This window comes from Vombatus ursinus, unplaced genomic scaffold, assembly GCF_900497805.2.
Source record: "Vombatus ursinus unplaced genomic scaffold, bare-nosed wombat genome assembly UNPS02014817.1, whole genome shotgun sequence".
NCBI lineage: Eukaryota > Metazoa > Chordata > Mammalia > Diprotodontia > Vombatidae > Vombatus > Vombatus ursinus.
The window spans coordinates 11,185,832-11,198,986 of NW_020954595.1; the positions used below are offsets into that span (position 1 = coordinate 11,185,832).

General features: G+C 52.3%; 1 protein-coding gene across 1 annotated transcript in view; it reads left to right on the plus strand.

The window, feature by feature from the left end:
• AOAH (acyloxyacyl hydrolase) overlaps nt 1–13,155 on the plus strand; it is a 115,584-nt gene that overhangs the window by 98,404 nt on the left and 4,025 nt on the right. The window contains exons 19-23 of the mRNA XM_027835812.1: nt 98–270; nt 4,463–4,521; nt 4,613–4,672; nt 5,015–5,111; nt 9,996–10,072. Of these exons, the coding sequence (XP_027691613.1) occupies nt 98–270; nt 4,463–4,521; nt 4,613–4,672; nt 5,015–5,111; nt 9,996–10,072 (466 nt within the window). The remainder of the gene's footprint in view (nt 1–97; nt 271–4,462; nt 4,522–4,612; nt 4,673–5,014; nt 5,112–9,995; nt 10,073–13,155) is intronic.

The window sequence follows — 13,155 nt, forward strand, 5'->3', positions numbered from 1 at the left end:
TTCTGGAGGGGCGTGGACGGGGCAGGGAGGTGGCCACTTCTGCCGTGGTGCAGCCCGATCTGCTGCTCAGGCTTTCCTCCATTTCTTTCACCAACAGGTATATCGACTCTGTGTCCAAGATGACCACTCCACAGGACATGCGAGCTCACGTCATGGAAACGTTGACATTTCTGAATTCTCGCCTCCCTCCGGGCAGCTACGTGGTCCTCTATGGACTGGCAGATGGACGCTTTCTCTGGGACCATTTGCATGACCAATACCATCCTCTGGGTAAAAATTGGGATAATTCTGGGGTCTCTTAGATCAGAATTCCTGAGGCTTCTAGTTTCTATGTTCATGGCTCAAACCAGCAACATTAGCTGTGGTGTCATGGATGGAGGGCTAAGCTGGCTGCTTAATGTGGGCACCAATGGCGCTGCTAGAGGGGAAGGGATTTCTAGGAATTCTGAAGTCTTGGTCAAGAGACTGAAGACCCGAAGGGCCCAGGTGGGGTTGTCTTCATGCTAGCCACGGAACCATGGCTTTGGAAGCCAGAGGTTGGGAGTGAAGAGCCAGTCGAGAGGATGTTTGGTGAGAATGGATTTGTGGATCTCGCCTTAATATAAGGGGCTACAGCTAGCAGGCACGTGGACAGTCACTGGGGCTCTTGTTCCCAAGACTCGTCCAATTTGATGGACTCTTTGAAGTCTTAGGAACAAGCACCCAGAAGACAACAGTCCTTTCTAGGGCTGTTATGGGTCATTGTATCCCAGAAGCTATCCCAGTGCTTAACACATAGTAGGTGCCTCATTAATGCTTGTGGATTAAGTCAACAAAGAACTGCATTGGTACTCTCCCTCCCCCGCCAGAAGTGGTCAGCTGCTTTTCCTTCAGGAAGAGCTTGGCTCCTTTCTTTCACCTTCTCCCAGCCCAAATTCCCAATATGGGTCAGGATTCCCCTCTGCCTCTGAGCCAGTCACTCAGCAAACGTGGGTTACGTGTCTACTGTGTGCCAGGAACCACACTAAGCTCTAGGGATACAAAGAAAGACAAGAGACGGTCCTTGCCCTCAGGAAGCTCCCAGTCTAAGGCGGGCAGATACCAAGCGGACAACAATGTACAAACAACCTGTCTTTGGTCTTTGATTTTGCCTTGAAATCCATTGTCCATTTTGTTTGTTTCTTTGTTTGTTTTTATTTTTATTTTCGGACTTCCTTTTCCATTTGGCCAGCTCTCCTTTTTAAGGCATTGTTTTCCTCATTGGCTTTTTGGACCTCTTTTGCCATTTGGGTTAGGCTGTTTTTTAAGGTGTTATTTTCTTCAGTATTTTTTGGGGTCTCCTTTAGCAAGCTGTTGACTTATTTTTCATGATTTTCTTGCATCACTCTCAGTTTTTCCTCTACTCTTACTTGCTTCTCAAAATCCTTTTTGAGCTCTTCCATGGCCTGGGACTGGATTATATTTTTCTTAGAGGTTTTGGATATAGGAGCTTTGACTGTGTTGTCTTCTTCTGGTCGTATGTTTTGGTCTTCTTTGTCACCAAAGAAAGATTCTGTGGTCTGACTTTTTTTTTGCACTGTTTGCTCATGATCCCAGCCAATGACATGAGTTTTAAACTCTTTGTTAAGGTAGGGGTCTGCTTCCAGTGTGGAGAAGCTTCAGCTGCAGCTGTTTTCAGAGATATTTCTAGGGACCTATAGAATTTCCATTATTCCAAGGTGGTACGATCAAGAGTGAGGTGTTTACTCCTTTCCTGGCCTGTGCTCTCATCTATAAGTGACCACAAGCACTCTTTCCTGCCTTGGAACTCTCCACCACCAATACAAGCTCCACCATGCCAGGGCTCCTCCTTGTCCCAGGACCTCCACCCAGAACTGCAACCCAGATCCAAGCATGGGCAAAAGAAGAAAATCCAGCACCAGCAAAGAGATCCCTGCAATCCCCCACTGATCAGTCACTTGATTCCCCCTCAGTCTGTGGGCTGAGAGCTCTGGAAACAGCCACTGTCCCAAGGTTGTCCTAGGATGGGGGCTGGGACCAAGCTTCTCTGTCACCGTGGTCCAACAGACTTTTCTTACTGACCTTCTAAGTTGTCTTTGTTATTTGTGGGTTGAGAAGTCTGGAACCGCCACACCTGCCCTGCCCATGATTCAGTTCTCTGAGAGCTGCTCCAGGTTCGCTGAGGCCTGGTTTGCCTGCGTGACCACTCTGAACTGTGCTCCTCCCCCAGCCTGGCATGATAGACCTTTCCCATCAACCATCCAGGTTGTCTTGGGCTGGAAATTTGTTTCGCTCTGTCTTTTTGTGGGTTCTGCTGCTCTGGAATTTGTTTAGAGCCATATTTTACAGGTATTTGGAGGGGGTTGGGGAAGAGCTCAAGCAAGCCACAGCTTTCATTCCACCATCTTGGCTCTGCCTCCCACTTTGTCCATTTTTTAAGGATGCTTGGCTCTTCTTGATAACCTGGCCCATGGAGAGACATCCCCAAGGCCCTTTGATGGGCATCTTGAAAGGGGACATGCCAGTGCTTTGAGCGCAAAGAGCAGAGATTTGGCCTCAGCAGAAATAAGCCCATCACTCCCTCTGCTGCTTCCGGGCTTCCCTTCTCAGCTTTCTCTAGCCTGGGGGCTCCCGTGGCAAACAGCTGCGGAAAACTGTCTGTTGGACGTATTTGTACCTATGAATGCCAGAGTCGTCAGGTCAAACCTCAGAGAGGACGTGGGACATGAAGACAGTGTACCCCTCCCAAAAACAAACGTGCCTGGCCCATGGAAGAGGCTTGTGAAATGAATGAATGAATGAGTGAGTGAATGGGCAAATGAATGAATGAATGGGTGAATGAATGAGTGAATGTATGGTTGAATGAATGAGTAAATGAATGGGTGAATGAATGAGTAAGTGAATGAGTGAATGAATACGTGAATGAATGAATGAATGAAGAACAGGGTGGCTACTCAGCACAGGCAAGGTCTTTGCCAGAGAGCCCTAGGAGCAAGGTGAAAGGAAGCAAGTCCCAGGAGATGGGCGAGGCTGCCAAGGGAGGTCCTGTTGCCGTTTCTGTCTTTCCTTGCTTAGCCATCGAGGATCCTCAAATGTGCAGAGGGATGGAGGTCGGAGCGGACAGGTTGTGAAGTACCAGAAATTGGAGCAGGAGAAACGTGGAAGTTTGGAAGCAGGGAAAGCGCAGGACGTGGCTCGGTACTGACCGAGCACCGTGGCAGGAGCGGAGCCGGGGGCAGCCAGGCAGGAGCCTGGTTTAAACTGCTGGTTTTCTGCCTAATCAGAACATCCAGATGCTCTGAGAGACCCCAGCATGTCCCGGGGTCTCTGTTCTGCTGATGATCCAGCCCAGGGCTTGCCCACTCACTCCCTCACACAGGCAGATGGGGAAATGGGGTCTGGTGATCCTTCAGTCCAGCTCATCTGAGAGAGAAGCGGAAAATAAGCCTGGGCGCTGTCACCATCAATCTCAAGCACAGCTTTAAGATGTGGCCTCGATTTTCATCCATTTGGGCAGAGCAAGAGATGCGTTCGTGCATGAGGCCTAGTCATTCTGCTGGAGGGGAGAAGGGGAGGGCAGGCTGGGGGGGCTCAGCCCCAGAGGGGGAGGCAGGAAACCTGGAGGGTGGGGGAGAGAGTCCTTTGTGTGTATGGTGTATGTGTGTATGGGGTTTGTATGTGTGTATGTGTGTGTGGTGTGTGTGTATGGTGTGTGTGTGTGGTATGTGTGTTATGGGGTGTGGTGTGTGTGCGTATATAGTGTGTGTATGTGTGTGATGTGTGTGTATGGTGTGTGTGTGGTATGTGTGTTATGGGGTGTGGTGTGTGTGTGTGGTTTGTGGGTATGGTGTGTGTGTGGGGTGTGTGTGTGTGTGTGTGTGTGTGTGTGTGTGTGTGTGTGGTATGTGTGTTATGGGGTGTGGTGTGTGTGTGTGGTTTGTGGGTATGGTGGGGGCGGGGTGAAGGAGGGCTGGCTGCGGGGCTCAGCTCCAGCGCTGCCCCATACCATCCCAGCCAGTCCCAAAGTGTTCCCAGGCTCAGCAGAAGGGCTGGGCAGGCAGCTGTGTCCCCTGGGGGAAATTGAACGTGTTATTTCAAGGCCCTCAGCGAGTCGGGTCCCAGGCCGTGACCAGAATGGGTGCCAGCCTTCAAGGCCCTTTGCCCCGGGATGTTCCCTTCCTCAGCACTCCCACCCCCACCCCCAGGCCTTCTCCACAGCCCAGCTAAAGCCCAGCTTCTCACGTGGTTCTAGACTCCCGGACTCCAGTCCAATGCTGGGTCTGCGCAGAGCATCCCAGAACCGGGAATGCCCTGAGACCCGAAGGTCAGAGTGGCCTTGTACCCAGTGGATGAGCATTTGCCCCAATAAAAAAGCAGCGAACTGGGGAGCTCGGGAGGCCTCGGCTTCGTGCCACATTCAGAACCATCACCCTTCCTGGTAAGGACGTGGTTCCCTCTGAAGTGGACGATCGCTGTCTTCCAGGCCAGCTGAATAGAGACGTCACTTACGAGCAGCTCTATGCCTTCCTCAGCTGCGTCCAGGTGAGCAGGTCCGCGGGCTGGTACCGGTGCGGGCGTCCCCACGACAGCCTCGTCCTTTCTGACCAAAGTGTCCAATGTTGTCCATCCGCAGGTGAACCCCTGCCGAGGCTGGATGTCCTCCAATGAGACTCTCCGGACCCTCACCTCTGAAGTACGCCTCGCCCCCGCCCCACCCCGCAGCGCCCCGGCCTTCTGTGTTCGCTAGGGGGGCCGGGAGCCAAGCCCCCGCTTAGTATATCAACCTGGCAGTGTGATCAAGAGACAACATATGAATATATAAATATATATACACACACACATACGTGAAGGAAGGAAGGGAGGAAGGAAGGAAGGAAGGAAAGAAGGAAGGAGGGAGGGAGGGAGGAAAATAAACTCAGCCTGACTTTTGTTAGACCTGGTCTCTGCCCAAGGGAGGGCTGGGAGTGGGGGAGGGGAAGGAGGGGGCAGTTTTGAAATCCTGAGTTCACGGACCCGCCCATCTCCTTGTTTGCAGAGAGCCAAGCAACTTTCCAACGTTCTGGAAACGATTGCAGCCAGTGAGAAATTTGCCAACGTGAGTCTCCTCTACCTGGATTATCCTTTCAAGGAAAGTGAGTACCCCTTCCATTCTGGGTGTGGAAAAAAGCACCGCTTGGCCAGCAGCTGTTCTGGGCCCCGGGCTCATGGCCTGCTCATGGCCTCCCTCTACCATAGCACAGCAACACAAACTCTTCTGCGTGGTTCAGTGGATTTGCACTGTGAGGACCCAAGTTCGAATGCCGCCTGTGTGAGCTTAGACTGGTCATTGCTCCGCCCTAGGTCTCAATTCGCTCATCTACAGAAAGGGCAGCTTATGAGGTCCCGCAGGGGAGCCAGCCATTCCCTAACCACACTCAGTAAAGTGAGCAGGCCTCTCCCTTGTACGGGGACAGCTTGGGATGGGCCGGGTGGGTGACCAGGCGGGGCATGCTGCACACCCACTGCAGGCCTGCCAGAGCCCGGTGAACTGAAAGCTGTCCCCATCTGATCATCATCAAAGCTATGTCCAGGGGCTTCCTGCTGGCCAGGGTCAGTTCTGCCCACGAGGTGGCTCTGTACTCTGAGGCCGAGGCTTCCTGACCAAAGCTTAGAAGAGCCGTCCAGAAATGGGGAGGCTCCCCATTTCAGTAATCAATCAATCAACATTTATTAAGCACCTACTATGTGCCAGGCACTGTGCTAAGCACTAGGGATACAAAAAGAGTCAAAAGACAGTTCCTGCAGAAGAGAAATAGAATGATCGTGGAGAAGGAGAGATCAAGGGAGGGGGCTGGGAGGATGGGGAGGCAGCAGGAAGGAGAACTGAAAACCGGTAAAAGAGGGGATGGCAGAGGGGGCAGTCTTCTGGAGGAGGTGGGATGGACGGGCTCACTGCAGCAGGGGGAGGGGTGGGGTCGGTCAGGAATCAGGCCGCTTCATCGTGGGAGCTGGAGGAGAAGAGGGGAGAGGGGCAGAAGGCACCTGAGTGATGGGGATGAGGAAGGGGGAGCTCATGGAGAAGGAGGAGCTCACGGAGAAGGGCCTCATTTTCCTGTAAAATATGAGGTGCGGTTCCCTCACTGCTCTGGTGTCCCCAAGTGTCCGGAGACTGGACTTATTTGTAGGTATGCGCAGATTCAGAGAATCCACCCCGAATGTTCACATGGACTATTTGTCCCCGACCTGTGGTAGAGCCTTCTGAGCTCACATCAGTCTGATCAGCCCCAGTCAAATGCACTGTGCCTTGACCCCAACATAGTGAGGTCATTTTGGTCCTCTTTGAGAACGAAGGACAAGGGGCAGCTGGGTGGCGCAGTGGATAGAGCACCGGCCCTGAAGTCAGGAGGATCCGGCCTCAGACCAAACACTTGACACTTACTAGCTGTGTGACCCTGGGCAAGTCACTTAACCCCAATTGCCAAAAAAAAAAACAAGAGAAAGAAAGAAAGAAAAGAAAGGAAAAGAAAGAGAATGAAGGACAATGTAGATGGATGGATGGATGGATGGATGGATAGATCAATAGATAATAATAGGAAGGAAGGAAGAAAGAAAAATTTGTCATCTTATCTGTCAAGTCGTCACAAATGGCAGTGAGTCAAAAATAATCTCAAAAACAGAAAATGCTTTGGAAAGCTCCAAATTACTAAGCAACAGAATTCGTGGTTAACTTTTTTACAATTTTTCAAGAGGTACAAAGAGGCCCCTTAGCGTTACATTTGCACGGAGGCATCGTGAATCAGCCCAGAGTGCAGTTACCAGTTTATTGCGTTCTGTATTTTAAAAAGTGCAAAGTGGCCTCCGCCATGTGGACAAGCCACCTAGGTGAGAGAGCTCAGCCTGGGGAGAAGCCAGAGCCAGCCTCAGGAATGTATCAGGTGACACCATCCTGGGCGAGTCTCGGTGGCCATCTGGCCCTCGGAGATGCTAGAAGGGCCGTGAAAAGCCCTGCCCAGAGAGCTGCTGCCCAGCCTCGCAGCAGAGAGCTGCTGATTCCCACCGTGGGGATGGCTATCAGCTGACAGGGAAGGGGCTTTTTGCCAGGCCAAAAACGGAGGCGAGAAAACTGGGAAGTCTCAAAGGCGGGCCCTCCTTTGTATATATGAAAGCCCTGAAGTCCTAGTGCCTGAGAGTCCAGACAAATCAGTAGGTCAAACCTGAGTTACAGGCCTGTCTCTGCATAGGTCCTTGGCGCTGACCTGTTCCCTCACCATCCGGGCACAGCCCTGGTCAGTAAAGTGATGGCCCTGTGACCTAGGTCAGTGCTGTCGGCCCCATTTCACAGATGGAGGCAGTGAGGGTTGGGGAGAGGCACAGCAGGGTGCCGGTGACAAAGCTCCGCGAACGAGAGACTCAGACTCCATGGGGCGACCATGCCCACCGTGTGCCTCCTAGCCTTGTCTGACCTCCCGGAGTCACATGGAGGAAGCCTGGCTTTCTCTAAGGCTTCACTGAGCCTTCGAGGAGTCAGACAAACTGACGGGGAGCAAATTGGGGGTGCAGGCCCTGCAACCTGTGAACCACAGCTTGCTGCTTCCCCTACCTGTGTGCTCACAGGCATCCCTTCTCCATCCTCCCTCCCCAAAGCTCACTCCAGCCTGAGCTCCCGATGTTGCCCCCGGCTGCTTACCTCATTTGGGGGTACCATGGGGTGAAGCTTCTGTGGCACATGTGGAAGGCAGGGATGGGCTGCAGTCTGCACCCTCAGAGGGAACACCGGCATCGGTGAGCTCACAGAGCTATGGGAGTGTTTGAGGGCTTCTAGGTAGTATCCCTTTAGCTGGTCCTCAGGCCATGCTACCGGAGAGCTGCAAGCACAGCCTGGACAACCACTCACCAGGGATTCTGGAGAGGAGCTCCCTGTCCAGGTACGAGGGCAAACATCTAGCTCTGAGATTCTGGGAAATCACCACCACTTCTCAAAATGTGGTACTGGAAGCCTTCGGCCTAGTTGTCCTCGGGCACACATGCATGCACACATGCACACATACGCACATGCGTACATGCACTCACGCACATGCATGCTCACACACACACACGGCGGGCTCTTTGGGAGGGACATCATTTGTAGAAAGCGTGTTGGGTGAGAGAACAGCAGAGAGAGCAGGCCTGCCGGTGACTTTATGAAGAGCCCCGGAGCTCCTTTCTTCTCCTCCCTCTACCAGCTGTAAAGCGGCAAGATTGCATAGAACCCAACACACCGAGAGCCGGAAGATTTGTGCTTGAACCCCGACCCTGTGACCTGGGGCAGACCTCTCTGGGCCTCTGAAGCACCTGGATGAGGCGATTGCTTTGGCCACCTCCAGGGCCAAGTCCCATGATCCTCGCATCCAGTTCTCATGTATGGACCCACTTGTCCTTTAGAAGTTAGTGGACGTCCACGAGAAAAACAATGGAAAAGACACCTGCAAGGGAATGGAGCCTGCAGCCATGGGTTGGATTGTGCATGACTACCGAGTCAGAGTTATTCACCAAAACAAGCTGGCATTGAGTGCCAAGATAAGGGATGGTCACGGAATCTCCGACTTGGAAGGGAGCATCAATGGGCAGGTAAATGTCAAAGCCCCAGGGCTCACGGCGTCTCCCTAGACCACCGGCCTTGCTTCCAGCCCAGCTTCGAAGAGAGCGACCCCTAGGGAGCCATCAGCCACTCCCACCACCTGCCACTCCGAGGGAAGGCTGGTCAGCCCATCTGAAGCCACGGGACTCTGAGGGAGAGACGGGAGGTGGGGCGTGCCACGTGAATCAAACCACCACGGCCACGTCGGCCATCACCTCCTCTCAGATCCCAGTGGAGGTAGCCCAAGAGCCCTGGGAACAGCAGTCCAGCCCCCACAGCCAACATCCAGGGCATCAGGCTTCAGGGCGATGCCATCTGACGGCTGCCCACTCAGCAGCCACGGCTCCTGAGCCCCGGGAAAGAAGGTTGTCGCCCCAGAAATCTCTGGCACCGGCAAATATTTGGACATCAGAAATGGCTCTGGTGGTAAAGAAGGGGCCTGACCATCTCTGTGCATCGCTGCTGCACCCTGACAACTGTAGGACCATTCCATGGTGAATGCTGCTGAAACCTCCTGTGTGTGCACGGTCTGCTCCCTTCCGACAAGAGCCCCTCGGGAGCAGGGACTGACTCCGACTTGCGGCACTTTGCCCGTAGGAAGCCCCTAGAAAGTGCTTTATTCATCATTTGTTTGTTCATTCATTCACGGGTTCAGCCTGGCACAGGAGACCAAATCCCTCACTTGTGATCCTGGCTCTGCCACAGGCTGACTGAGAAGGGCTGGGCAAGCTTCTAAACTACTCAGGGCCACGCTCCCTTCCCTGTCTGAAATCAGAGCTGACTATTCTCTGCCTCTGAGGGCAGGATTTACCGAGCCTTTGGCATGTAGCTAAGCCTGAGTGGCCTCAGAGGGCACCTGCGCGTGGCTTCCTCGCCCTAGGACCCTTGTCTCAGAGCAGGAAGAGGAGGCACTGTAGGCCTGCTCGTACCGGGCAGTGCCAAGGCTGCTGGAGCTCCCAGTGAAGCCGACGGCCAGAGCTCTGGCCTGCTGCAGGCCTCGGCGGGGAGCCGGACCCCAAGACGTGCCTCCAAACCAGGCAGCGTTCTGCAGACTAGACGTGTCACCAGAAGTCAGAGGTCCTGCCTCCATCAGAAAGAAGAGTCAGGAAAGGAGAGCCCTGGGGTGACCCGTGTACATGGACGGCGACCTAAGCGTGTGGGCTTGCTCTGAGAGCCACCTTTCCATGGGCCTAGACTGGAGTCTCCAAGGAGATGAGTTCGAATCCCCCGATGCTTACCTTCTGGATGGCCTTGACCTCACTGGGCCTCAGTTTCCTCTTCTCTGCAATGGAACTAATACCACCTGCAGAGCCTACCTTCCAGCTTCAAAGGGGATGAGGCAGGGAAGTGTTTTGCCAATCTTAAAACGCTCTTCTTAGGATTGCTATGACAGTAATCGCCTTGGTTGTGTGCTCCACAGTGTCTGAGGAGTGGCAGAGGAGAGGGGGAGAGACGTGGCAGCTGATTGAGCCAGCCGACGGCTTCCACCCCAGCGAGGTAAGGGCTGAGCAGGCCCATGGCGGGGGAGGGGACAGCACATGGAGGCCACGAAGGCCGCTCCAAGGGGCTGAGCGCAGCAGCTCCAGCCACAGGGGTCTGTGCTCCCTGCCTCCCAGGCAGCCTCAAGCTGGGCGTCTAGGGACACTCTCCAGAGAGGTGCCCGGGGATGGCAGGGCACGTGCTGCTGAGCTCCTGCCCGGCGGAGCCTGGGGCTCTGTTCTTCCTCCCCCGGCTGCTCTGGCAAGCCCTTAACTTCCTCCAGACCCTTCTCACCTCCCAGACTTCCCCATCTGACAAGGGCCCCTTGTCCCCCGCCTTCCACACACGACCTCTCTGAAAACAGCCAACGTCAGCTTGCTAAGAGGAAGCCATTAGAGGAAACTGAGGCACTGGACTGCTGGGTTCCTTTGACTCTTCCCGCTGCCTGACTCACTGTCTCCTCGTTCCTCCCGTTATGACCTTCACACTTCCTTCTGATGTGTGATGCCTCAGCCAGTCTGTCTCCTTCCTCTCCCCCTCCTCCCCCCACCCCACCCGCTGGTAGGGCCTTGCATCTACTCACTTTCCTCGTATGGGCTGTGCTGCACATCCCCAGCACCCAGCACAAGGTCCATCACAGGAAGTGATTAATAAATGTCTGTTGATTAATTGGCATTAACTGAGCTGGTCTGAGCTGAACACATTCCTCCAGTGAGTAATGCCCCCAGCTTTTCTCCCATAACCACCCCAAGTCATTGTCCTTAGATAGAACAGAAATCTTTTATTTGAATAATATTTCAACGGCTCTCTGGTCTCACAATAATAGCTAGCATTTCCATAGCACTTTAAGGTTAGCAAAGCACTTTACAAATATCATCTCATCTTATCTTTATGACAACCCTGCGAGGTAGGTGCTTTATTACCCCAAATTTACAGATGAGGAAACTGAGGCAGAGAGTGGTTAAAGGATTTACCTAGGGTCACACAGCCAGTGAGTGTCTGAGGCTGGAGTTGAACATAGATCTGCCTGCATGTGGGTCCAGCCCCTCTCCACGTCACCACCTCGATACTCATCCAAGGGAGAGGACCCCTGGTATATGTATTCTAAGAGACCCTGCCCAAAATTCACCAGAATCATTTCCAGATGCAGAGGACTAACCGTGGAGGCTGTCAGGGGAGGACAGACCAAAGCAAGCGAAGAGTTGTACATCCACACCAATTGCAGCTATGTTTTTAAAAAAAAAAACAAAAAAACACAGCAACGGCCCAGAGGTATCTATAAACATGAGGCCTGGAGGGCACGCCACAAGGACCTCCTCTCCATTGCCATTTGGGCCCATCGGCTTATGGGCACTTTTTTATATAAAGTAGATTAAATATAAAACAGGGCGGGGGGAGCACATGCCTATTAAGTTCATTCCATAAGCATTTATTAAGCACGGACTGCATGCCTCTGCTGGGAATACAGAGACCAGAGGGAAATAGCCCCTGCCGTCCAGCAACCTAAGGCTCTAGTGGAGACTGCGTCAGACGTGAGTCAATGACCACAAAGTGATCTGAGGACACAGATCCCTGACAACTGGCCACTGGGGGAGGGAAAAGATGAGGGGAGGCTTCAGGGAGGAGGTGGTGCGGAGTTGAGCCTTCGAAGGCAGCTAAGGATTTTCCTAGGCTGAAGTAACCAAGGAAGACATTGGGGGGGTGGAGGTTTGGGGGTGAACACGGGAAGGCAAGCTAGGGAAGAATCCAATAGGTCTGTGAGGGGATGAACCTGCGAGTTGGGGAGATTGGTGCCCCTCCTCCCCCCGAGGGGCGGGGGGGGGGGGGCAGGGGGGGGGGGGGGGGGGCAGGGCAGAGTGGGACAGTGGAGTCTGAGATGCCCCACAGGCAGCTGGGATTGCAAGAAGAGAGAGTAGGGTGGGTCTTGTAGCTTTGGGAGGCATCTGCTGAGGGCTGACAGTTCAAAGTAGATGAGGTCATTGGGAGAAGAGGGTAGCACAGTTCATCCAGGCAGGTAGATAGACAAAAATTATAGGTAGGTAGGTAGGTAGGTAGGTAGGTAGGTAGGTAGGTAGGTAGGTAGGTAGATAGACAAATAGACAGACAGACAGACAGACAGATAGACAGATAGATAGATAGATGATAGATAGATAGATAGATAGATAGATAGATAGATAGATAGATAGATAGATAGATAGATAGATAGATAGAGATAGAGATAGAGATATCATAGATAGGTAGTGTCAACCATTTACCAAAGCTTTGGTCCAAAAAAAAACAAACAAAATCTGTTTCCCCCTTAACTGAAAGTTTGTCCAAAGAACAAACAGAATAGGGTTCCCCCTTACCAAAGGTTTGACCAAGGAACAAACAGAATCAGGCTGTACATGTGCTATAACATGCTTATTTATTCTCATTAAGCCAGAGAATCATACATTGCATGGGAGTCAGAAAATACTTCTGAACTCAGAGGTAAGCAAACTGCAGGAGACCCCTTATACACAAAAAGCTATCCCAACTCAGGATGCCTGTGGCAGCCAAAAACCAAAAAGTTTCGATATGTGCTAACTATAATATGAGAAAGGAATTTCTTAATAGAATAGATTGGAAATACAACAAGATAAGAGAAGTGTCCATTGAAACTATAGTTCCAGGATGTCTGTTTCTTCTATCATGAACATGACATAAGATAATATAGCATGCCATAAGAAAAGTCCCATTATTCAAGATGACTTCCTGTTCAAGGGGCCTTGTCCTTGGCAGTCATAAACAGAAGAATGCTCCTGGTCAGCTTCAACCGGCCTTGTAGTTGCTGACACAAGAAGGGGTATTTTGGGTTCACTCAGAGAGCACAGCATGTCTGTTATGCCAGAGCACATAAGACATTATGGTAGGTTAAGCTCAGAGTAGGCCAAAAGTGTCTTTCTCCTGATTGGCCGATCCAGGTTTTAGGCCTTTCTCAGGTGATGGGGGACTCAAAATGGTTCACATTCGGTAGATGGATATAGGTAGGTAAGTAGGCAGGTAGGTATATAGATATCATAGGTAGATAGGTAGATAGATAGATAGATAGATAGATAGATAGATAGATAGATAGATAG